Genomic DNA, 25,652 nt, shown 5'->3' with positions numbered 1-25,652 from the left:
TTATCTACAGGAAAAGTGAAAATAATTAGTCATAATGCAATAACTGCAGAAAGACTTAGTTTTTAATTGTGTACAACTTTTAAATTAAATTAAATTTTGTCCTCTTTTGGGTTAATGGTTGTGAGGCTCTCCAGTTAATTATAAATGACATGAATGAAAAGCAAAATGTCACTAATTATATGCTACATAGCATTAAGCTTTCAAGTTCTTTAAAATTAACACCAAACAAACTTTTGCGCAATGTATTGAAATATTTTGACAGTAGTAAATATTTATAAAGTAACCACAATTCAAAATGAACAAAGCTTTTTCAACAGAATTTAGAAGAACATCCTCTCACCCCAAATGCTGTCCATCAGCCAAGACATGTTTAGTGACTGGAGTGACGAGGCTGATGTAACTAACATGGAAACATGGAAGCTTGTAGTTACTAGTTTAGCATTGCTTGCCTGTATCATCACACACGCAACTCAAACTGTTGTTCAGAAACTCAGACAGACATTTTTATGTGGTTTCTGACACTGTTACCTATAAAATGGACAAGCGGATGTTGAATTACAAGAAACAATCGTAGTGGCCATCTTGAAGCCGTATCACTTCCTTTCTCAACACTCTCTCACTCTCTGTGAAAGATGGGGTTGTATGTTACACTCAGAAAAAATAACACTAAACTGTTCATTTGCTTGTCACTGGGGTGCTACCCTTAAATGATACCTTTAATAAGTATTTTCTGATATAGTGTAGCTTTAAAATGATTTTAGGTCCATTACATAATTTGTGCTTAAAGTAAAACTTGATAGGTACACTAGATGCACCGTTCTACATAAAAGATACAGAATAAACGTAGTGTGATGTCTTTTGAGGTGTGTGTGTGATGATTTAAACATTCAGTTTACACAATACTAAACTGTTGGATATAAGCTTCCTGTACTTGTAATCTACAACAAAGTAATTCAAAATGAATTAAAGAAGCAAACTTTAGACACCAAACAAGTCTTGGCTAACTAAATAAATTTAAGGTAAGTGGAAGATAAAGTGAACATTTCTTCACATTACTGAAGTATAAGACTAGGCTTTGTGTCAATATGAAATTTGATTTTTGCCTAAACTTTTATCAGGAATTACAATATTATCACAATACTGTCTTTTTTTAACTTCCTAGGTAGCAATTTCTTGCTCATAAAATTGGCCATTTGCTTTCAAATATAACTCAAGGTTATACATTGTCCACAATAACCATATTGTGCAACCATATTGTGTTAAAGTTTGTGCTATAGTGTATAATCAGTTAATGGTACACCCGCGTGTGTGAGAAAATCCAAAAAGGCTAAATTTGGCTTTCAAAGTCACCAGTAGTTGCAGACCTCCTCCTCGGTGTGGCTGCGCTGGTGCAGTTTCAGTGAGTTTAAATGAGAGTACGACTTGCCGCACTCCTCGCAGCTGTAGGGCTTCTCTCCAGTGTGGCAGCGCTGATGTGAAATGAGGTGGGAGTTGCAGTAGAAGCGCTTGCCACACTGTAGGCACGTGTAGGGCCTTTCGCCCGTGTGGATACGCTGATGGATCTTCAAATAGAAGCGCGTAGTGAAGGTTTTACCGCACTGAGCGCAGCGCGAACTCTTCTCCCCCGTCCCCACCCCGTCACCTCTCTGCTCACTGACTAGAGGAAGCGCTGCAGCGTTAGAGTTAGTGAATCGATTAAGTCTTTGTTGACCGGCATCACATTCTGTGGTTTGCTGATATTGATAGTGAACGGTGTTATCCTCTCTTGGGTTTGGGGATGCATTTGTGCTGTGATGCCCAAGAACTGTATTAGTAGTGTCTTGTGATGCCTCCGGTCTCATGCTGAAGTCCTCTAGATCAGGCGAGTCCCAAATAACACCCGGTTTGGCTTCGTTAAGACCTGCAGAATAAAGGATGTCCCTGAGTCTGCATAAATGGAGAAATCTGCTTGTTTTTCATAATACTCTACATGTTACAATGGTGCCTAAACTGCTATTATGCGTTATAATGAGGTACTATCCATGTGATAACCATTTCTACCATAAAAGGTACATTTAATTTAATTTTTTTCCTTAGAATGTACAGAACACACAACTCTGGCTCTGGCAAATCTAGGCACAATATAAAATTAATATGATATAATTTATCTCAAAGCCTGAGTCCCTGGGGGACTAGTGGTTAGGGCTTGGTGCTCTCACTGCTGTGGCCTGGGTTTGATTCCCAGCCAAGCAACCAACCCCAGCCACTGGGGTTGCACAAGACAGTGCATTCCCAGTGCTGGTTCCAAGCCTGAATAAAATTGAGGAGGGTTGCGTCAGGAAGGGCATCAGCAACAACAATTTAGCTCAAAGCCTGCTTTAAAAGTTTCTAGCATCGGCTCTAGGACAACACCTCACTTTCTCTGCACTTTCTCTGCACTTTCCTTGCATTGATTGCCTTTTGTAATTTATTGTATTATTATTAATGCACGACTAAATGTATTCATTTCATGCTGTTTATAAGAAAAGAAACATTGTCATTGAACATCATTAAGATGACTACAATACTTCTCTGCCTCACCTTCTCCTGATGTGTTGGATGCATGTCGCTCCTCCTCCCAGCAAACACGAGTCTCCTCTATCTCTACATGAAGAATAAAACAATGAAACAACTGGTTTAATATGGCAATGTATTAATCTATACACTAACTTGAGAGCAGCATTGCTGGGGTTTTAAACACCTTAATTTCACTGAATTATCCATCCAAAAGCAATACTGTGAACAGAAACCGACTCTGGTGGGCTACAGCTTGACAAACACACACTGCGAACTGAAAAAGATGAGCTAGAGTAATGGTAAGTGTGTTAAATAAAGAGGCCAGTAAGTGTATGGGAACAAAACAAAACACCATCCAAATAATATCTGATCGGCGATGGTCCCTTTCTGCTAACGGACAGGGATGAATGCGGGTTCTAAGCACAGGTTTACCTGATAAAATGGCTAAGGAGTGTAATTATAATGTAGGTGGATATACAGAGGAAGATTTCAGTTTACCATCTGCATTGTCCCATGGCTTCAACTCGGTTCTCTCCTCTTTAACCTGAAACGATTCTGCTCTATCCTCCTGCTGTAAAAGGTAAAGTTCAAAAAATAAAAGAGCAGCACCGACAAATGAAGGAAGATTTTTTAAAAAAAAGACAATTTTTACCTTTGCATTAGAAGAATGCACTGAAGAAGTATCCATGCGTGAATCTGTGTGTGTTTCCTTACAGTCTGTAGTTAGGAGAAAAAAAAATTGATTATGTCTTTATATCTTGCGGTCAATGGTGTTCAAAAGGTCATAAGTATTACCTAAAGTCCCCCAATACCAGTGGTTATGCATATTTTATATTACTCCATCCAAATGACATCATTTTAACGAAAAAAAATTCCAGTGTAAACCGGACAAAGACACACTATTCAGTTGTGTATGGGAATGCTCGGTGAACCTGGGTTACTGGAAAAGAGTAATTTGTTCAATCTCATTGATTATCGACAAAAATGTCCTTCTTAGTCGTAATTATTTATTCTTCACATCTCCCCAGATGGCTTTAAAGCTAATAAAAAAGAAAATCCCTCTTGATTTCCTTATGTGGAGGTGGGAATACACTCTGATGCCAAGCCATCACAGGACACCATGCACACACACACACACACACACACACACACACACACAGTTAGGGATGATTTAGAGTAGCTAATCCACCTCCTATCCTGTTTTTGGGAAGTGGGATGAAACCGGAGAACCCTGGAGGAAACCCATGAGGACACAGGAGAAGATTTTAGAGATATATAAGCCACTTTCCTGAAAAAAGAGAATGTTGACTTGGATGACTGACTGACTAACTTACGATCTCATCTCTCCTCCAGCGGAGGCTTCTGTGGAATATTATAAAAGGTATGGACTTTGAGTGCTGACTGCATTGTAACTGAACTGCGTATGATGAACACCTGTACACCTCATACCCCCCTCATTGACACCTCATTCTCCTTTTTAAGTTTCCTCCTGTGACACTTTGTACATATGGGGTATTGATCTCCATGTTTGTCTTCCTTCTGACTTTACATTCATGGAAAACAAATAAAGACATTGTTCCAAAAGAGAGTTTACAGAAGGATGATCCCGAGGGTCCCCTTGTCCACCCAGGGTCCCTGATGATCCCCAACTCCGAATACAGTCTTCCTGATCCAGCTTACCTTGCAGTGCAGCTGTGATGGTAACCTGGACAGCCACTGAGCGGCGGTTTGGAGCGGACTGGCGGGCAGCTGCTGCCTGGCGCGCCGATCTCAGCTCACTCTCTGCGAACTGCAGTTTACACAAAAGCGCCTCGACCTCCATTTGTCTCCGCGCTATCTCCGCGCGTAAAAGCGCCGAGTCCTTATCTATGATTTTGGTCATCTCCACCAGTGCACCCTTGGCAAACCTTTCTATTATGGACGCTAACTGGGAATGGATATCAACAGAAGACATTGTTCTCAGGAAACGAGATCTGTTTCGCGCTGTTGAAGGTTTTAAGACAAAATAAATATATTGTACTTATAATAGCTCCCCCTGTTACAACCGTAGTGTGTCAAGAAAATAACAAAAAATAAATTCACTCTAATTCTTTTGCACTGTATACCAGTTTTCTTAGAAACCGCTATTCTCAAGAGCACTCGGTTTGACAAAATGTTTACATTAGTTTCCACCAAGCGTTCACTTCCGCGTTCAGTGACGTCGCTCTACACGCCCTACATTGACCAATAGCGTTACACTTCCGTAAACACTGACGTTTCATTGGCTACAGCCAAAATCATCCTATACTACCATACTAAATAGTATGTCAAAACAGTACGCCATAAACAGTATAAGTTACTATAGTTACCAAAAGGTGGCGTGCTATTTAGTAAGGTAGTAACTGTATTCATAATCAGATTGGAAACCGGTGAAAAAAAGGGCATACATTTCACTTTTACAAGACATTGTGATTTTATTAGATGGTAAATGTCTAACACTGAGGCATCATATATTATGTAAACAAGTCTGTATACGAATTTAAGCATGTAACGCATGAAATCCCCACAATTACAAATACATTTTTGTTTTCATTTTGTGTACATGACCAATATTTCCCAATAATTTTTTTTTACAGTGATTTTTTTTTTGTGGTTCTCAGTCACTCCCTTGACGGAGTAGTCTTTTTAACCACGCATATACAATAGACTATACACACATACTGTAGATTATGGGCAACATTTATGAGTATTTATTTATGCCAACAACATGCACACAGTCAATGTGTAATTACAGATTAGAAAGAAAGGGATATGCTAAAATTTCAACTAAACTGCAAATTTCAAAGCCACTAAGAATGAAAATGTTTGTTCACCTTTTTTTTTTCTTTTTCTTTTTTTTTTTTTTGTCCAATTTGTGGGGAAAAAAGCTATAAACATCCTATTTTACACATTCATATTCCTACACTTTTTTATGTCAGTCAGTTTTCTCTTCTTCTTCTTCCTCTTTCTTTCTCTGGTTCAGTCCCTCTTTCTGCTCACTCCTTTCCCATTGTAAATCAACTACTCTGTCTTTTTCATTAGATTCCTTCTCTCTGTATCTTTTACCTGTTGCCCTTGCGACAGCTTCATCAAAACACATGCTAATGCCGCTGGTTCGTTTGGCCTCCTTGTCTAACTCCTTCGTTCCATCCTTTCTCAAACTCCCTCCATCCCAGGTCCCTCTCCTTTGCTTCTGTTCTTCTCTATCCTGTTCTATCTCCCCTTCCAAACTATGGCATGACTTTGTGTCCTTCAGCTGTTTTTTTGCCTGACATGCCTTGTCTTCCTCCGGCCTCTCCTTGTCTGTCCCTGTCCCTTTTTCTGGCTCTGCGTCGTGGTTATCATGGTTTTGTGCTACGTCCTCTATTTCTGCATGCCTGTTTTCTTCATTTTCGGTTTCTTTCTTCAGAAGCCCTCTGTCTGTATGTTGTCTCTCGGTACATGTTGGCTGTATGGGTTTCTGTTGTCTCTCGGGGTCTCTCTGTTGAAACTGTTGTCTGAAAGCTGTGATTTTGGAATGCTGTGGTTTAGGCGGTACAACAGGAACAGCTTTCACTTGGTACATTTTGTGTTTGGATATAATCACTGTCCTGCCCACGCCTAGCCCAAGCCCTGCACCTCTTCCTCCATCTCTATCTTTCATTCTTGGAGGTCTCAGTGGTTTCTTCCTCTCTGATGTAGAAGGATCTTCATGTTTCTCCTCTCTCATGCTCTCCTTCTCATTTTCGCTCTGTCGTTCCTCGCCATCCTCCGAATGCCTGTCATCGTCTTCACTCAGCTCTTCAGGAACACTTCCTTCTTTTAGTTCTGCAATGCCTTCTAAATGATAGTCTTTCTGAGGCTCAATTTCCTCCTCTACGTCATCCTCCTCCATTTCCTGATCATTCTCTTCCCCTCTGTCACTGCCTTCCTTTTGCTTTTCAACATCTGCATCTTCCCTCTTATTCTCTAAATATGTCTGCTCCTCTTGTGGAACCATGTCACTTCCTTTTGCCATCTTATCCACATCTACCTGATTTGTAAGACCCTCATCATTCTTCTCTCCCTCAGTGTGCTCACTTTCTGTACTCTCTCCCTTTATAATCGTCTTTTCTTCTGTCTCCCTTGCATCTTTCCCTTCCTCTCCCTTCTCACCAACTTCCCTTTCCTCACTCAGCACCACCCCTTCCAGATCATTCCCATCTGTCTGTTCTTGCATGTTGGTATGCATAATTATTTCTGCTTTCACTGAGAGTTTGTCAGTCTCAGTTTTATTTTGAGTTGTCTGTAGTTCAGGGCTTGTTGTGTCTATTATAGTCTCACTTTCTGCAACGTCTACATAACTATCATTACTCTCCTGTTGATCATCAGAGCTTGCAGGTTCCTCACTGATAACAGGATCAGTTGTGCAGGATGTCTCAACGGCTCCACTGTTGCTTGGTTCCACTGTGGATGAAGGTGAGTCTGGACCAAAATAAGTGTCCTCTTGGTTTTCATCTTCTGCAGAATGACTGTCTTTGTGACTGTGAACATAAACAAGGTAAAATGTCAGAAAAAGCTTATACACACTTCCATTAAAGGAGCCATTTGTCATCTTTAGAGCCCAATTAAATGAATTGCAATTACAGTGAAAACATTGACAAGCTTTCCCCCTCATATGTCCCTACATCATATGCTGAGACTTCATGAGGTTCCTCGAGAGGTGTCTTTTGAGGAAAAGAGGCAGAGCTAATTTCCAGGCCAAAAAGTATAAATAATAAAGCAAGCAGCAAGATTCATTTCATGCCGACATTTTCTATAGTTTTACAGTGTTCTAAACTAAAACAAGTGTGTTAGAAATGGTTCTTTATAGTGGTCTCATATAAGTACTAGGGTTTGTTATACCCTTAAGAGGGTTCCTCCAGGGTTTGCTTGATAGTTAAGGGTTCTTCACTTCCTAAAGAGGTCCCACTTGGAACCTTTTCTGAAAGGGAAACCCTCTGTTGTAGGATTCTATGTAGAACATTTAAAGAAAAAGGAAAGAACTCTTTAGGGATCTAGATTTTTTCCCCAAGAATGTTTCTTTAAACATATTTTTCAAACTGCACCTTTAAAACACCATGAGCCACATTCGGTATGTGTGTGAGTTTCTTTGTGAGCTACTTACCTGCAGGTGAGTGTTTCGTCTTTGCTGTCAGTACTTTCCATCTTTTTATTTTCCTCTTGAATTGGTTCATTTACATTCCTAAGCTCTTCCGAGCCACTTTTATCTTCTCCATCATTCTCTGTGCTTCTGTCTTCATTCTTCTTCTCCACATTTGAATGCTCTGTCTCTAAAGGAAGTAGGCTGAGATCCCTTTCATTTAAGCACTGATCAGCAGCTGTCATTTCTGTAACAGTTGATTGACTGGCAGGGGGTGAATCTTGAATGTCCTCGGGTACGGTGTGAGTCTGATTTAAGCACTCGGGCTGGTCCTTGCTGTGAGAATCTACATTGCTGTCAGAGTCTAATATGATGATCCGGGGGTTCACCCAGTTCAAATGGGTAGCAGAAGGTAGACTTTTAGTGAACATGTCCTCATATTCACCCTTCTCCAAATCACTGCTATCTTCACCTTCGCTAGGCCCTGAGTAACAGTCTTCATCAGAAGAAAAGGATAGATCTGGCTGGAAAGGATAGGATTTATAAGGAAGGCTGTGTGATTTGTTTGACAGTGCCCTGCTTGTGTGAGCCAGCAAGTTCAACGGGGAGGTTTCCATATGAAAGTGGCTCTGTGATGGACTCTGCTTATCTTCCTCTTCATCCTCTTCCATTTCAAAAGCAGGGGGCTCCACTGAGAACTCATTTAACTGGGAAACAACAAAAAACATGATAAGATTGCAAGAGACTCGTGGATATTAGAAAAGGACAGAAAGATGAAAAACACTCAATTTCAGTATTAATAAGGTAAAATGATTGTTAACAAAGTAACATTCTGGCTTTAATACAGATTGAGGTCAGAAAGATACATTCAATTACACATATACCTGATTTGAGGTGGGCATATCCATCAGATCCAAGAATCCAAAAGTGTCCTGGAAATCCAGAGGAAGGTCATGGTCAGGGTACTCTTCTTCCTGAGGTGAGAGACTGAGGCTCTCATTTTGACTATCATCTCCTTCAGGACACTGTACCACTCCTCCTTTCATGACTGAGGGAACAGCAAAGATGGATTTAATTTCATTCAGAGATACATTATATCTATAAGTCTAGTTCATCCTCTTACCCATGTAGTCTTCTCCATCCATGTCTTCACTGAGTGAAGGTCTATCTGTGGCATGTTGTCTCTCATTTGACTCTTCTTCCTCACTCAAACATTGATCCTCTTTGTCTTTATCTCCAAACTCTTCTTTCTCCTCAGGCTTGGCATCCTCTGGTTCTCTGTCTTCTATTTTAACTTCTGTCTCCCCATCTCCTTTACTCATGTTATCCACCTTCTTCTCCTTGTTGTCATTCAGACTTCCTGTCTTCCTATCTGTTTGAACTTTCTCTTCATCCAATTCTGTTTCTTTCTCTTCAGCACTCTCCTGCTTGTCTTTCTTCGGCTGTTCCTCCTCATTCTGCCCCTGCCTAGGTTCTTCCTCCTCAGATCTTCCTCCCTGTAATACCCCCAGCGCCAGTCCCGAGGTTATATGAAGAGGAACGGTCACTGAAAAAGGCCCAGAAATGTGCATTCCTGCACGGCGCTCTGCCCTGCTGGGCGTCGCTAGAGATGGAGTCTGTGATTTGTCTGTGTTGGCCCCGGCCCCTGGATCCAGGCTCCTGTAAGTGCCCTGAGCCCCGCCCCCTCCGCTCACCATACTCACACTAGCCCCACCCGTGCGCCTGTATGTCACCGCATATCCACTAGCCACACCCCCACCAGGCCCACCTTCTGCAGTTCCAGAGGGAATGGCTAATGGAGATAGGTGTGGAGAACCGTGCCTGGAATCTGAAAACGAAATGAAGAAATACTGTGTTATATCAACATACCGAAAATATGAATCCACTAACAAGAAGAGGTCAAGATTTATCAAAAACTATTGCAACATTTTACTCAGCTGACCCTTTAAAAATGAAAAAAAAAAAAACTGTTAAAATGGAAAAAAAATTCTAGCTATTTTTAAATGACTCAAAAGAAACTTATGTATACTTTAATTATTTATATTTCATTCTTGTGTTTTGCTCACAAGTTTGGAATCCATAAAATATAAAAGCCTATATAGTTTCAATAAAGAAACTATATTGTAGAACATTATATGTACCTTCCTTTGTGTAAGGTCCTGAGCTCAAAGAATCCATACTTTTAGCAGGCCTTAGTGTGGTCTTCTCTTTCTCTGTATAGATAGGTCCAGGGATAAGGGATTAATAAGAGAGCAAAATAGGCATAAAGAAGAATTTACAATATAGAGTGAAATGATTAGCAGTGATGATGTGAACATAAAGGTTAAAAAGTATATAGGTATGTGCTCTTACCCTTGGGTGCATACTTCTTTTTGCGAGGATCATGAAGTCTCCCACCTAAATTGAAGATAGATTTCCATTTTCTGCCTTTCAGTGATCCCTTCCTCCTGAAAGTAAGAAACGAGAGCCCTTGATGCACACATTTTTAATATTGCTCCAGAAAGAAGATACTGGGTTAATGTTGTCTAAATAAAAAATACTATATAAAATATGGAGATCCAAACTAACTAAGAGAAATATCTGCTTTTAAAATCAGTTGGTTTCTTTATAACATGTACTGTATATGGGTACAATCTAAAATCTATACTGTATAATACTTTTTTAGATCCACAGTAGCATACTATATAATTATTACAAAAAAATGGTCCTTGTTTGAGAAGTAGGTTGTTGAAAAATCTAATTTAGTATGTTAAATGGAGTTGATCAGCTAAGACATGTTTTGCAAAATGTTTTGCTTTTTGAAATGTAGTTTTTCACTGGATCTATGAAGTGCCTTACATATTAAGATGTCTAACTCCCCCAAAATCTTTGCCCTAAATATCTACTTCAAACCACATTAATTTCTTTAGTAATGACACACTGATCACTGTAAAGTTATGGAGACAGCCATCTTGGACAATTTGAGTATTATTTTTATTAGTGCACTTCATTCTGTACCACATGGCCCAAAATAGTTTGAAAAAAGGACATTATACAGATGATAATATGGCCCCCCTTTGAAATTGTTATATTACAGAATGGTTTCTAACATTACATGACTTAACAATAAGTTTGAAGCAAGCAAGTAAGTAAAAATTTGGAAAACAGAAGTAAAGACTTCCATTACTTGCTGGTTACATTAGTTTTGTAGCTGCAGTGAAAATCTAAAGAAGCAAATGTCAGATGCCAAACACGCCTTGGCTGACTGATGTGTTGACAATTTTGTGTTGACAATTTCACGTCCCCCTTTGCTGTTATAATAACCTCCACTCTTCTGGGAAGGCTTTCCCACTAGATTTTGGAGTGTGGCTGTGGGTATTTTCCTGGGTTGCATTCGGCATTCCAGTGCATCCCATAGGTGTTCAGTGGGGTTGAAGTCAGGGCTCTGTGCAGGACACTCGAGTTCCTCCACTTCAACCTTGGCAAACTATGTCTTTACAGAACTCGCTTTGTAAAAAGGGGCATTGTCATGCTAGAACAGGTTTGAGCCTCTTACAAAGTCATTCTATGCAATTATGTGCTTCCAACTTTGTGGCAAGAGTTTGGGGAAGAACCATATATAGGTGTGATGGTCAAGTGTCCACTCACCTTTGGCCATATAGTGTAGATTACATAAAAACCAGTTCTGTGTTTGGAGATTTGTGTCTTACTTGTCTGTGCCATCGATGATGGCATGGTAAGGTCTCATCTGTGGAGGACCGTCTCCAGGACTCATGTTGCCTGGAAATGGAAAAGGCAAGGCCTTAAAGAAGTGGTCTTCCTGGCTGGACAGTATGGATGGCGAAGGGAGAGACTTCCTGCGTTCTGAAGTTGGTCCTGTGGTGATAGTGTAGAGGGCAAAAATTACCAAATGTTAATTTTTGAAAACATTTCAGGAATATACATTGATTGCAATGAAATGTTAAGACAGGCATTAAAATGAGACACAAATCAATTTGCTGAATACCTGGTTCAGGATCTGATTCAGGAAACAGCTGAGTCACATGAGTCAGAATAAATTCCACCACAATGGACTGGACTCGCACCTCCATGAAAGCCGCAGTGCCGTTAAAACCAGATGCCTCAATATCCTTTGATCTGTAGGTAACCACAGAATGGTCTTAGTGGATATAATGTAACTGTACTAAAGATTTCAATGACTCACACACACACACCTGAGGAGATTGGGAGCCCACACAATGGCAAGATTTCTGGCATGCATGTTGGTCTGATTAGAATAAGTAGCCATCCGGACCAAGTGTCTCATTAAATATTCCAGAGTCCTGCAGGAAAACACAAGTAAACCCCAGAAATGAACAGAGTGACTATTACAAATTTCCTATTGTGGTTATTTACTAAAGTTTATGCTGATCAGGATTGTGTGTTTACCGAAAATGGGGCTGTGGCAGCTCTTTTAGCACTTCCTTGATCTTCACCAGTCTCTCATCCTCTAACTGAACAGCCACAGCTTCCTAATGAGTTTGCAATTACAAATAAAGACCACCATAAGGATTTATAAATAAATAAAAATCAATCAGTCCATCAGGCCATTTTGTGGAGAGAATATCCACTGGGTTCATTAACTCCCACAACGTACTGCTGTAGTGCCCAAATGATACACCAATGAGGATATTCCATAATGCACTTTGATATTTGTTGGAAATAGGGAGTTAGGGCACTGTTTTGGCCAAAGGATCCTCTGTCTGTCTTCTGTGTTTGTGACAGCTCTAAAAACAGCACCTTTTGTATTATAGAAACAAAAGATTTCTATTAAACTCGCTGGTTTCTCTAACTTCCTCCCACCTCCCAAAAACATGTTCGTAGGTGGATTTGCTATGCAAAATTGCCCTACATATGATTGTGTGTCTGCCTGGTGCCCTGTTAATTGTCTCCTTGCACCACAAACTTGAATATTAAATACTTGTGATAGTACTCCTGAACTAAAAAATATTTTTAACTCCTCTTAGATGGCTGACTTTGATTATATAATTTGATCTTTGGGTGAACTTTGTTAACTTAGTGTAAATTTTAGTTTATTAGCATGTCCATAAAAATGAATTCTGGGACTGTTACATATGACATACGTTACATTGGTATACTTAGTAATACCAATAAATAAGCTTTGTCTTAATTACCAGATGATGTAATACAAAGGTAGCAATCTAGCTAACTTAGTTCATGTTAGTTTTGATAGTAGTGCTGATTTTTGACACATTTAACTGTTAAATAAAACAACTGAGAATATATTGTCTGTTTAATTAAACAGTAAATTTGGCCTCAAATATTGAAATCCTGCTCATGTTTACCTGTAACAAATGCAAGCTAGTTTAATAGTAGTTAGCATGCTAACTAGCTGCCTAGCTAGTGACAGTAATAAAAAAAAGTTTGATTGGTATTGGAGTTGCCTGCTGATAAATAATTCCCAATTCATAACCATCCAAGTTGAAACTGAGATAGTTAAATCTCACTCTAATCTACCTGATGAATGTTACTAGCGATTAACTAGCCAGCTAGCTATTGGGGATGCAGGAGGACATGGAGGAGTTTCCAGATTGGATATACATATAGGTTTACTGTCATAGATTGTGGAATTTATCATGAGGGCAGAAATATAGATGTTCCAAGACCATTTTCCATGTTCATAATTTTAGGGCATTAAACCATATAAAACAGGTTAGATTATTTTTAGGGGTTAAAATGGCACTATCTTTCAAAGCTTATCTTGTAGACCCAATAATATTTCAGTGACAGCAGAAAGAATATTTAAATTCCACATTAATTACGGCAACTGATCACTCAGGAATAATAATCACATGATCGATTTTTTCGCAATCTAAAAAGAGAACTTTGGAACACCTTATCCACATCTGGGAACAATAGAGTTTGAGGTTATGTAGTACGTGTTTGTGTATTAGTGAACTCATTGTTCAGGTGTGATACCCACAGCAAAGTGGTCATACAGTTGGTATGTGAGCAGTGGGTTGGGCAGCTCTCTGAAGTATGCCTTACAGAGGGAACTGACACAGTGAATGTCCTGCAGATAGACATCTTTATACAGGTCTGGAGACCCCTCACTGTCAAACTCGGACCTGTACAAAACAAAGACACCAAGAGCTCAAACAGCAGCCTTGAGTACAGTGCTTTAAAGTGGAGATGTGAACAGACACTCTATGTACAGAGACCTTAGTTTCTGTGTGTTGGATGACACGCCAGACAATCTGTAGATCCCGTCAACAATGCCATGCTCTTCAATGAATATACTGCAGCTACGGAGTACCTGAGGAACTGTGAGAGACAGACAGATGCGTAAGGACAGAGAGAAAAGAGAGAGAGGGAAGAGAAAGAGAGAGAAAGAGAGAGAGTCCTCTACCGAAACCTTTTTATATTTTAAATAATATTGTAAACATTTATTTTCCAATTAAATTATATTTCACAACCAATATACTGTATATTTCTCACTCTGCAAGTTTTTTTTAAAGTTCATATTTAAGGAAAATAAAGCAGTAGCAATAATAAGTGGTGAAGTCATCTGTAAGGACAGGTTTATTTAACATTTATAGAGTGTGTTTTTCTCTTAACATCAAGAGAGAGCAAAAGAGAAGTTGGTGAAGGCACTAGTGTTATAGTTGTTTAGTACCTTTGTTTAGAATACTTATACAAGATTAGTGATAACAGGAACTATTTGTTTTGCAGACATTTTACAACCTTAAATGTAACAATAAAATGATTTTTTTAAAGTAATTTGTAATTAAAAGTAAACTTAACTAATAAAAATGTAATTGTTGGGAAATGGCTGTGGTATAAGAGGAATAAAACATTTCAGGACATGTTGTTGGTAACAGTAACTCTGCTAATAGGAAAGGTTAAAGTTCGTTCTATGTATTGGCCTTAATTAATACTTCACAATGGAACTTCCATGAAATTGGCTCAGTATTGGCCTATAACTATAACATTATAACAGCAACTATAAAACTATAACTGTAGTCATTTTGTTATTACTATATTTACTACAATATAAAGGACATATCGAGAAATAATACTCACTGTCTTGACTGGTCGCAGCTAAATGCTCCACCAGGTCACAGCCAAACACCTTGTCTTTACTCCCACCTTTTCTTCGTCCTCTCTTCATTATGCACCGTTTCAACCACCACTTTTACATCCAGACGTGTGTGCGTGTGTGTGTATGTGTTTGCTGTCGTGCTCTTAGTGATACGTGACACCTAAACCACTCATGATGATTATTGTGTGTTAGAATAAGCAGCGTTGTTTTTGTATCTGACCTCTAACAAATTTGAATTAGGTTTATCACACAGTTATGCTTCTGCTACATTCTGTATCACTACACTGCAAATCTCCTATTTCACTCAAATCTGATTTTATTGAATGATTGTCTGTTGCCCTGGAGCTGGATGCTTGTGGCCTGTGCAAAGCAGATAAGACAGGAAATAGATTAACAGTATACAAATAAATGAAAATGAAAAAACAATATGTGTACAATCACAGAGTGCATATGCAGGCATAATTACACAGAACAACCAATCTTGGGTGCTGTACTATATTGATTAAATATATGCATTTTATGGTTTTTTCCATCACACATATGCACAGGATGTTTATGTGTACAGACCGTCAGTGTGAAATACAAACTTCAGCTTCACAAACTTTCCTTTGATTGTACAGACAGTTTTTAGTGCCAGGCTTTTGCCCAGAAAGTCAATATATGCACATAATCATTGTAAAATGCAAGCAAAAAAGTGCTTCTTTTCTCTATAAGACTATAACTCTTATGTCTAAATAGCACAACCTTGATCTCCTGGTGCCTATGCTGCAATTCCTACATTCTCACTAAAAGCAACTGATAATCTAAATGCTCACATTGGTTATCATAAATCTGAAATCTGGAGCTGTCAGTTGGCTAGAAATTAACCACAGTTATGCACCTTGAGTCTGTGGACCACGGATAAGCATGTGGTACCACTGTCTCTGCTTCCTACTTTCATATTGTGTAAGATTTGAGTGCTATAAAGGCCACACCCTCACAATCTGCCTCACTTTTACTATCTGTTCATTACCATACATCAGGACAAAACATCACTTTTTCAACACTGGCAGTATCAATCAAGCCATTCGTTAAAGAAGCTCTCGTCATTTTGACTTTTTGTCATCAGACACGGCCACGTTGTTACATTTAATCTGCCTTTCTCTTTCTGTCGCGCTGTGCACGGAAATGAACAACCTCAATGTAAGGCCTGCCTCTCCCTCTGCATCAGGCATATGGTGACAAACAACGATCAAATCTCTCTATACTACACTACGTCTGACGTAAAAGAAACACTCAGCTGATGACCCCCAACACCTCCAACATCAACAGTGCCAAGTTGGTTTTAAAAAGCAACAACTAAACAAGAAAAACACTGGACTTAACCGTCCTTACCTTTTCGCTCCACCGGCACAAGAATCAGCCCCAGTGAGCATCTGTGACGCAAGAAACCACCAAACTTCCCTTACTGACTTCCTGACTTCTTGGTCTCTCTTTTGAGTTAATTCTCCATTTTAATCCTCTAGATTCAGCTTAGTATGCTGCATGTATATACTTATGTATGTGCAGTATGTCTGCTTCTATGTCTCCCTATCTACCTATGATGTGAAAATTTGGGTTACTGTACCACAGGAACTGAAAGTGCTACATAACATGCTTAGCTGCAAGCTATGTATATTAAAGCCAAGTAATGTTAAATGGTGTCACAGTGTACATCGTGAGTAGATGTCTATTTGTTTCTACATCAAACAACACAAGACACTCAAATCTTATTACTTTCCATTTTGTTTATGTTTTATAAAGCAATATATAATATTTGTAAATGCACCAGTAAGATTTCTGGAAGTTCTTTGTTCACTAGGGTCCTTTTAGGCTTATCCCCATCTTCTCCACTTTAGGTCACCCCAGTGACCAAAAGTAACCTTTAGAGGATTTCTGAAGTCAAAAATCCTCTGTGGCACAGCAGATAGCATTGATGTCTCACAGCTCCAGGATCCCTGGTTTTGTTCCTGAGCATGGGTTACTCTGTGTGGAGTTTCTTTGTTCATGTGATTTTCCTCCAGGTTTTCTGACTTCCGACCATGCCAGTAGGTGAATTGGTTACACTACATTGCCTGTAGGTGTAAATGAGTGTGTGAATGTGTGAGTCTGTGCATGGTGGCCTGTGATGGACTGGTGTCCCATGTAAGCTCTATTCTCACCTCATGCCCAGTATTCCTAAGATAGGCTCTGAATCCAACATGACCCTGAGTAGGACAAAGTGCTTAAGGATGGTGATGATGATGATGATGATGAAACAATTAGTTTTTGATCTTTAGGGTCCCTTTAGGCTCCCTGTCTACTTAGAGTCCTTGAAGTCTTGGAATAACACCCACCTTCCTCCCTTTACAGCAAACCCTGATGGCCAAAAGTAATGTTTAGAGACATTACATAATGTAGTTGGTCTGATGAACCAAAATACATTGAAAACACACACTACACTCCCTTAAAAACACACACTACAGTTTCCACACAAACATATGCAGGCTAATCAGTTTCTCATAATGTAGGTCTATGTAGATGTATATGGCTGTTTAAATGAGTGTGAAGATGAATGCTCCTTTATTTATTTTGCTATTTTGACTCTTCCTTGAGTGTTATTGTTATCATTTACAGTCTTAAATGCGTCTATAACACGTTATAACACTCTAGTTAGTGACTATAAACAGCACCAGTGCTCTGCGATACAAGTTAAATGTTTACGGTAGTGACGTAAGGACACAACCGGAAGTAGGAATCTGCGTATGTTTGAAGCGAGCGTTCACAGGCTTGCACAGTGACATGTTACAGTTTGTATTTATTTCGCAGCAAGAGTGTTTGCTAAAGTGGACATATCAAGGCGTAACTGCGTACAGAGGTTTAGTGTCACGTTAGAAAAGCACGAAATGGCTCAGTACACTTTCCAAGAGCAGCTGCTGTCCGTCATGGAGGTTGTGGCCAAAGCAGCGACGGAGGAAATTAACCGGCGTGTAGCCGACAGCTGTGCGGTTATCCGCCTCGAGCTCTCCCGCAGCCAGAGAGACATAGACAGCCTGAAAAGGAAGTGTCAGGTGATGGAGAATGAACTGAGGAAGGTACGCGGAAGAGGGAGGAGGAAAGGTACTAAACAATTCCTCTCAATTATAAATAAGTTTTATCATACATCTTACTGTCTGTAGCATGAATTTAGTGTGACATGTTGAAAGATTTAAAGGGAAACTCCACCCTGAAACATAACGACTATGCTGAAATATTTGTCATGTCTTTAGTGATTCTAGTGCTTATTTGCTGGTTAGTGCTGTATTTTCGTTATTTCCGTGAGAAGTTAGTGGTTGTGTGCCACTCAGATGTCCCAGGGGGGACATTGCTATCTACGGAGCCCCTAAGGGGACATGGTGATGGAAAAAACTGACATTGAATTTCTATTTCAATTTCTATTGCTTTTGTGTCCCCCGAGAAACTGCATTTGTTTGCAGAATTTTTGCGTTCCCCTGAGAAACTTTGTGTTCGCTCGCAAAACTTTTGCGTTCACCAGAGAAACTTTGCATTTTCTCGCAAGTTTTTTTGCATTCTCTCGCAAAGATGTTTGCATTCTTTCACAAACACAAAATATCTTTGTGAGAGAACGCAAAAGTTTTGCAAGCGGATGCAAATTTTCTCGGTTGAGCACAAAAATTTTGGGAGCGAACGCAAAGTTTCATAGGGGAATTCAAAAGTTTTGCGAGGGAATGCAAACTTTCTCAGGGGAACGCAAAAGTTTTGCGAGCAAACTCAAAGTTTCTTGAGGAACACAAAAATTTTGAGAGCGAACGCAAAGTTTCTCGGGGGAATACAAAGGTTTTGCAAGGGAACGCAAATTTTCTCAGGGGAACGCAAAAGTTTTTTGAGCGAACACATTTTCTTGGCGGAATGCAAAAATCTTGCGAGTTTCTCAGGGGACGGCAGAAATTCTGCGAGTGAACGCAAAAGCATCGAAATAGACATTTTCCTCCCATTTCACATTTTTTTCCATCACCATGTCCCCTTAGGGGTTCCATAGCTATCCTAGTTACAACAGAAAGAGGGGGAAAAATACATTTTAACACTCTCAAACTTAAGGGATAATAGTCAGGTTTTGCTCAAGCAAGAGCTTCTTTTATCCCTCATCATTTTCCAGTGACATTCGATATCATATTAATGAGAAATTCAACATAGAAGTAGTGAAGACGTTGGTGCAAACATTGCACTCAAACTTCCAGAATGCCTTCCAGAATGACAGCTAGATAGCAGTCTACGAGATGACAAGCGTGCTGGCGGTATCAGCATGAATGTTGAAGCTTTGGAAACTGATCTGTTTGAGCAGAGTGTACAGATGAGGAGCTGCGAGAGCTGAACAAACTAAAAGACTCCGCGAAGCACCGCCATATCTTTCTCTTTAGGAAGAGATGAATTCCCACTGGCGCCATCTTCAGCAGTTAACCAAACTGAAAATAACCCAGTTTGTTTAAACCAAAAAAGTCATTTCAGATTTTAATCATAAACCTAAATCTTTCACACAACTGAACATCACATGTTGATTATAAATGTTGATATGTAAGCAATTCAGGGTGAATTTTTCCTTTAATAACACACAAATAACAATGGCATATTTGACCTAATTCGTTTACCTCAATTAATGTAAAGTTAGTTGAAATTTTTTTTTTTTGTTTTTATATTCAGTGTTCATCTGCAGCTCCTCTGAGAAGATACCTTTTCAGAGTGTGTGTGCCAGAGACACTGGTGTAAATGCATGCAGAGCTGAACAGCCTGTTCCACCAACACAGGAGGATCCTGAAGTGTCCACACAGCACATCCGTCAGGTCTGAAAAACACATTTCCTCTTATGATTTAGGATGATTTAAACCCAATATGTTCATTACTAAGAATGTCTCCTACTAGCTTCACACCAGTGAGACAGTCTTCATGTCTGGTCATGACATTCATTCTGACAGTTAAAACAGGGTTATCACTTCATGATACTAATTATTTGTTGTATCTCTTGTAGCCCAGACAAGAGGTACGTGCGCATGAAACAGTTTTTTTTGCTCTTTATTGTAGACTATCCAGATACTGGAGGACAGATCTGCAGCAGCTGCCATTAAAGAGGAGGGAAATGAAATTGATCCATGGAGTAGGGGAGAGGGTAAGAGAATAGGAAAATAAAGGACTTTATACACTCAATGACCACTTTAATAGTAGATTCTAAGATACTGTCTGAAAAATCGGGTTCAAATCTGCATTCAGATGGCTTGGATTCTGTCTCATTTGTAATGTAATGTAAATAATTTAACTGTTTCTCTTTAAGCTGGAGGGCAGTTTCCTTATGGTCGTCATGGCAACAAGCCACACAACTCAGCTCAGGAGATATGTGAAGACCAAAACCGATTTAGTGAAGATATGGAGAGACAGATGACGCACCTCACACGCATCAGTTCTCCGGTTACGAGCAGTGAGGAGCGTCCAAGCAGTCTAAGACTTCAGGTGAAAACTGAAAAGGAGGAAGAGGAAGAGAAGGAAGTAGCAGAAGTCATCCTGGTGGAAGGGTCTGAGCAAAGGAGAGAAGAAACTAATCACCAGGAGTTTGCTTATAACAGCAACAGTAACGAGGCAGAAAGAACAGACAAGTCCTTCACGTCCACTCAGCTTTCATGTGACCTTTCAGTCTTCTCTCAGCCTGTGGAAGCCGCCATGGAACAATCCGGAAATGATGCCAAAACTATACAGAATGACCAGATAGAGATGTATGGTGTCGGACAGGTCAGTGTCCATGAGCAACCACAGCCAGCCTGGTGCAGAGACAGAGCACATGAGGCAGATCATATGGTACAAAGACAGAGGCATGATGGCTCAAGCACACACCAGCAGCACAGGACTTTATCCAGACCCAGTGAGGCCGGAGTCGGAGCCGGCATGGCCTCTCAGACCGGATCTAACATACCCCACCAAGCCTTTTTGGGAAGAGGCCGTGGCGGACTCAGACGTTTCCGCGCTCAGTGGGTGACAAGCGTGGACGGAGAACGGCGCTTCAGATGCTCATTCTGTGAGCGGACCTTTGTGCGTTTTGGCCAGCTGAAGGAGCACATGCGCAGCCACACTGGCGAGAGGCCGTACACGTGCAGCCAGTGCGGCCGCAGCTTCACCAAACAGGGCAATCTGATCCGGCATGCCGTCGTGCACAGTGGAGAGAAACCATACCAGTGCAGCCTGTGTGGGAAATGCTTCACTCAGCGCTCCAGCTTAAAGTCCCACCAGAAAACACACACGCCGGACAGAGACACTGTTCTGCAAGGATTAGCTGTGCGTCAGCTGGTCAGAGAGCAACACGACAGCCTGGCTGTGACACAAACCAGGGGTTTTGTATAGCAACAATCCAGAACTGATTTCAGTATGACTTGGAAGGGCAAGTGTTGATAAGCAGTTACACAGATACTGTCGCATTCATTGACACTTCCCAATATGTGGCTGCCTAAAGAAGCTGAGTGTTTGATCAGTGCTTACATTCTCTAGGAACGTTCTTTCCTATTCAGAAGACAGCATAATAACAGATGTCTTCTAAAATTCCTTATTTTGGTCAGATTTGAACGAATATCATTTGCTGTTTTTGGTGAAGGACATACTGTTCATGGACAAGAGTTCTGTTGAAAGTTTGAAAAGCATGACAGATAGCTAATCTAACATAAACAACACTAGCTAGCTAATGTAATCTGTCCTAACAGGTTATGTAGGTCAGAGTTTGTAGGTTGTGCCACAATGTGGCAGTGTTGGCATTAAGCGTGCTCCTTTTTTAAGCAGCAGACTCCAGTACATTCCCAATGCATTAATCACTGTGGTCTTTTTCACCAGACTTGTGCTATGACCAGTGCATGTCCCTTGTAAAGCATATTGAGCATTTGAGTTCTGTTATTACGGCATTCCATGTGGGTCACACTCGTGATTTCAAGCTAGTCTTGGCTCTTAATCTAGACAGTGCCTGGCTACATTTCAGCCTGTAGTTGTCCTGCAGCAGTGCGCTCTCTCTCTCTCACATCAAATAATAATTTGAAGTAGCTGACATACCGAAGCATAGTCTTCTAGAAAACATCTTACCTTTTGCCAGACACTGTGTATTGTCTTGTTGTGCAAAAATGACAATACATATCATATTGTGAAACGTTTCTCGTTACGCCACTATAGACAGTGATGCAAAACTATTGCATCTCAGGATATGTGCACACTTGCTCTCTCTGCCGGTCACACATATCGGCTGTATATCAGTTGTGCTTGTCGTAGTGTATTGATTCAACACAGTGTCATGAAATCATATAGATGGGTCTCCACCACTAACATTTCCACCAAACACAATGTACCATTTCCTGACGGTTAGTGAAATCCTGTCTCCTGTCCTCTCACATCCTTCAAATGTTGTGGTCTGTGTTTTGGTTTGCATTGTTACACAGGTTGGGAACCTCTGATGAACCTCAGATTAACTTGCTAGGTAGAGTTGCTTACCTAGTATAAGTGTAGTGCAGTATTTTTACATGTGAAGGACTTTACTCAGTGACTTACATTTAGCAGGTTGAAGATTCTCCACAAGGGGGCGCTCTCAAATAGCTGATGGATTTATTGTTAGTAGAACCAGCAGGTTCTGACAAAACGCATATATTTGCACTTAAAAAAACGTGTATATGAAGTAAAACAGCTGAAACACACCATACGCCAACACTGGCTACCATCAACTGCTACATGACTTTTTTTTTTTTTAAGCTGATACTGGGAACGTCCTGTCAGTCAGTAACATAAAACCTAACATAAAACATAAAATTGTATATATACTTATATACAATATGTCAGGCCAAAATACCCATTTTTTTGTCATCCAAGTGACATTGATCATTTAACAAAACAAAGTTCATAAAACGCCTGTTGCTAATTTCAGATTATAGACAGATGTGTCAATAAGCTAAAAGTAGAAATATGAAACGGCTTTATTGATTCTAATTGTTTCATTTTCATTACAACATTTAAAACACAAGAAATTAAGTCATCTTTTAGAAAACTGCTCTCAGTTTGTTTCTCGTTAATGACACCGTCCTTTTTATAGCAAATTCATAATCCATGACTGAAAAAAGTACTCAAAAAATCTAAATATGATGATTTAATACCTGCACATACTCTTTTGGGCATTGCCATGAAATGGATCTGAGGTGTGACAATTTAAGTGATTTTTGTAAGGATGTAGTAAATGTTAAACATTTTTGTTAATGAAAAAAAAAAAAAAAGTAGACATGAGGACATGAAGGCCAAGTGTGTACAAGTGTGAAGAATTTGAGTTTATTGATATTAAATATGATATCTTTCATTATTTTACAGGAACATTAAAACAGGTGATGGTCCAATGCAGAATTTGACCAAAACTTATTTGCATATAAGTTTTGTTCAAAGACTCATCAGTTTTTTGAAGGTCGGTGTGGTAAAAGCAAAAATGATATGATAAACAACAAACCTTGCTTCATTTTCATTATTGTGATGTTATAATGAGTAGTACTGATGATTAAAAAAATCTTTTTTACAAATAGAATATCTCAGAGCATCCGTTCCTTTCAGGGTTTGAGTGCAGAGATTTTCGTGTAGCTTCTCTGTTAATAAACATGTTTATGCTGTTTCTCACACCAGGAATAACTCACAATGCATGATCAGTTTTCTGACATGAACCAGGAAACTAGAACATCTAGAACAAAAGTGGAATTCAGTGTTGGATTTTGTAATGCATGTTTGGCTGTGATCCACCATTTGCACATGCATTAGAAAAATGCAACCTGAATGTTAAAGTGAAATTAGCAAATAGATTTTAATTTTTGTGGTTTGTTTTTCTTTTTTTGCTTTCTTTGATTCCTCTTATCGTTTTAACATGATCTCTGACAAGACATGACTGATGTCCATGTGATATGAACTAAAAAATTGGATTATTTATTTTCATAGAGGTTCTTACAAAGGTGCCAGGCTAGTTTTAACGGTAAATATATGCCGTATACCACATTGGTATCTGACTGTAAATACAGAAAACTGACTGCTGTAGCTGAGTGATGTAATGTTATCTTTGGCCACATTCGGAACACAAGTCTTATTGCTCAGTTCAGATTTTTTTCCTTACAATTCAAAATTTATGGCCTTACCAATAGGTCAGCTGTAACCGTTATTTTGAACAAATCTGTGTTCTCACTGCACTGAAACAAAACACATTATCACAAATTTCAAAGTTGTGTAGGTGTTCTGTGAATTTCTGGGCCATGTGAAAATGTAGTGTGTGTTAGAGGACCTTTGCTTCTTTTTGAAAAGGCTTTTCAGTGCAGGGCCATTTGCATCATGAACATAAAAAAAGCATTTTTTTCTGCAGTGATAAAATGAGCAAACAAGTAGCACAACATTCTTTGCTCTGGAGGTCTATTGTCAATCTGTCACCTGTTCAGGATGAAACTTAGATGCACAGATTTTGCTCATTGTGGAGACAGGTTCAGGTGTGAGAGATGTTTAGATGCTGGAAAGGAGCCAGTGGTGATGTGCATGTATGAGGCTCAAATCTTGATGACGTGGTTACTGTAGATGATTGAATAGCAGAATGAGTATAACATTGAATACTCCACATTTTGGTCACACATTGGACAATAATTAGGCACAACATTGCGTTTGGGCCAGTGTAGACTTGTAATATTAATGCAACCTTTGAAACTTCACAATCAGGGGTGGGTCCAGCAGGGAGAGTAGTGGAAGTGACTACCCAGGCCCAGTAGGAGGGGGACCTTAAGGGGCCTAGAAGTAGAAATAATTCCAAGGGGCCTGAGTAGATGGACTCACAAGGAATAAAATTGTCAGGAAAACTAACAATTCTAATGACTTTTTCAACAGACATTAGCAAACATCCTGTACTTGGTGCAGCTCTCCAGCTCATATCACAGCTGCTGGCTGTACATTTGAGAGAGTATGTTTGGTCGACTTACCACAAGTGTGTAAAGCTTCACTGAAGCTTGCGACTAATCACCTATCACCATTGTTCCCAATGACCAATCACTGATCACCATTGTTTCCCAATGACTGATCACTGATCACCATTGTTCCTAACGACCAATCACTGAACATCATAGTTCCCAATGACCAATCACTGATCACCAGTTTTCCAATGACCAATCACCGATCACCATTGTTCCCAATGACCAATCACTGATCACCATTGTTCCCAACGACCAATCACTGAATCACTGATCACCATTGTTCCCAATGACCAATAACTGATCACCATTGTTTCCCAATGACTGATCACCGATCACCATTGTTTGCCAATGACTAATCACCGATCACCATTGTTCCCAATGACTAATCACTGATCACCATTGTTCCTAACGACCAATCACCGATCACCATTGTTCCCAACGACCAATCACTGATCACCATTGTTCCCAATGACCAATCACTGATCACCATTGTTTCCCAACGACCAATCACTGATCACCATTGTTTCCCAATGACTAATCACCGATCACCATTGTTCCCAATGACCAATCACTGAAAACCATTGATATTCTGATATTCTATTCAGAAAAGTTGCATTCCTCATGTAACACGTTTTGTTATGTAAATTATCATGACGATTCAGTGAATATGCAAATTAGTCTATGGCGCCATCCGCCGAACATGCATTAGCTGCTACTTTCCCCTGAAAAGAACTGGCAACACTGGGGCCACAGATGCAGCATTTGCACAGGGCCCAGAAATTCATGAAATATTATGCTCATGATTCAAGAAAAGCTGTTTCACATTAATCACACATTAATGTTTGCTTTATTTATTTATTCTTTTTAAATTGTACTGATTTATATGTTATGCTTTCATTTGGCTAGTCTGTATTCATTTATTATCCCTTCTATTCCA

At 39.7% G+C, this 25,652-nt stretch overlaps 3 protein-coding genes across 3 annotated transcripts; 1 reads left to right on the top strand and 2 right to left on the bottom strand.

Moving 5' to 3' along the window:
* Positions 1–44: 44 nt before the first annotated feature.
* Positions 45–4,799, bottom strand: si:dkeyp-68b7.5 (zinc finger and SCAN domain-containing protein 31). Its single transcript, XM_026925821.3, has 5 exons — positions 4,216–4,799; positions 3,188–3,252; positions 3,034–3,106; positions 2,560–2,622; positions 45–1,900 (listed from the first exon to the last, which is right to left on the bottom strand). Exons 1-5 carry the CDS (start codon positions 4,487–4,489, stop codon positions 1,347–1,349), a joined length of 1,029 nt encoding a protein of 342 aa, XP_026781622.2. The 5' UTR covers positions 4,490–4,799; the 3' UTR covers positions 45–1,346.
* A 586-nt stretch (positions 4,800–5,385) lies between these two features.
* On the bottom strand, positions 5,386–16,217 carry si:dkeyp-68b7.12 (rho GTPase-activating protein 31). Its single transcript, XM_026925027.3, has 14 exons — positions 16,110–16,217; positions 14,717–15,095; positions 13,855–13,957; positions 13,617–13,761; positions 12,062–12,144; positions 11,848–11,955; positions 11,640–11,770; positions 11,344–11,509; positions 10,007–10,101; positions 9,796–9,867; positions 8,778–9,482; positions 8,539–8,702; positions 7,679–8,361; positions 5,386–7,055 (listed from the first exon to the last, which is right to left on the bottom strand). The coding sequence occupies exons 2-14, from the start codon at positions 14,802–14,804 to the stop codon at positions 5,489–5,491; spliced, it is 4,110 nt and encodes a 1,369-aa protein (XP_026780828.3). The 5' UTR covers positions 14,805–15,095; positions 16,110–16,217; the 3' UTR covers positions 5,386–5,488.
* Positions 16,218–17,466: 1,249 nt separating this feature from the next.
* si:ch211-155e24.3 (uncharacterized protein LOC100150696 homolog) lies at positions 17,467–25,340 on the top strand. The gene is made up of 4 exons (XM_026925032.3): positions 17,467–17,852; positions 19,431–19,570; positions 19,809–19,893; positions 20,056–25,340. The coding sequence occupies exons 1-4, from the start codon at positions 17,639–17,641 to the stop codon at positions 21,111–21,113; spliced, it is 1,497 nt and encodes a 498-aa protein (XP_026780833.1). The 5' UTR covers positions 17,467–17,638; the 3' UTR covers positions 21,114–25,340.
* Positions 25,341–25,652: the final 312 nt, after the last annotated feature.

This window comes from Pangasianodon hypophthalmus, chromosome 21 (assembly GCF_027358585.1).
Source record: "Pangasianodon hypophthalmus isolate fPanHyp1 chromosome 21, fPanHyp1.pri, whole genome shotgun sequence".
Lineage (NCBI taxonomy): Eukaryota > Metazoa > Chordata > Actinopteri > Siluriformes > Pangasiidae > Pangasianodon > Pangasianodon hypophthalmus.
This window is presented reverse-complemented; position numbering and strand designations above follow the sequence as displayed.

Coding starts and splice junctions, on each gene's coding strand:
- si:dkeyp-68b7.5 (XM_026925821.3), bottom strand. CDS start 4,489: ATGTCTTCTGTTGATATCCATTCCCAGTTAGCGTCCATAATAGAAAGG. Junction 3,107..3,187: donor TGCATTCTTCTAATGCAAAG/GTAAAAATTGTC, acceptor TACCTTTTACAG/CAGGAGGATAGAGCAGAATC. Junction 2,623..3,033: donor GCCATGGGACAATGCAGATG/GTAAACTGAAAT, acceptor TTCTTCATGTAG/AGATAGAGGAGACTCGTGTT.
- si:dkeyp-68b7.12 (XM_026925027.3), bottom strand. CDS start 14,804: ATGAAGAGAGGACGAAGAAAAGGTGGGAGTAAAGACAAGGTGTTTGGC. Junction 12,145..13,616: donor AACTGTATGACCACTTTGCT/GTGGGTATCACA, acceptor CAAACTCATTAG/GAAGCTGTGGCTGTTCAGTT. Junction 9,483..9,795: donor AGGACCTTACACAAAGGAAG/GTACATATAATG, acceptor TTTCGTTTTCAG/ATTCCAGGCACGGTTCTCCA.
- si:ch211-155e24.3 (XM_026925032.3), top strand. CDS start 17,639: ATGGCTCAGTACACTTTCCAAGAGCAGCTGCTGTCCGTCATGGAGGTT. Junction 19,571..19,808: donor CCACACAGCACATCCGTCAG/GTCTGAAAAACA, acceptor TCTTTATTGTAG/ACTATCCAGATACTGGAGGA. Junction 19,894..20,055: donor TCCATGGAGTAGGGGAGAGG/GTAAGAGAATAG, acceptor TTTCTCTTTAAG/CTGGAGGGCAGTTTCCTTAT.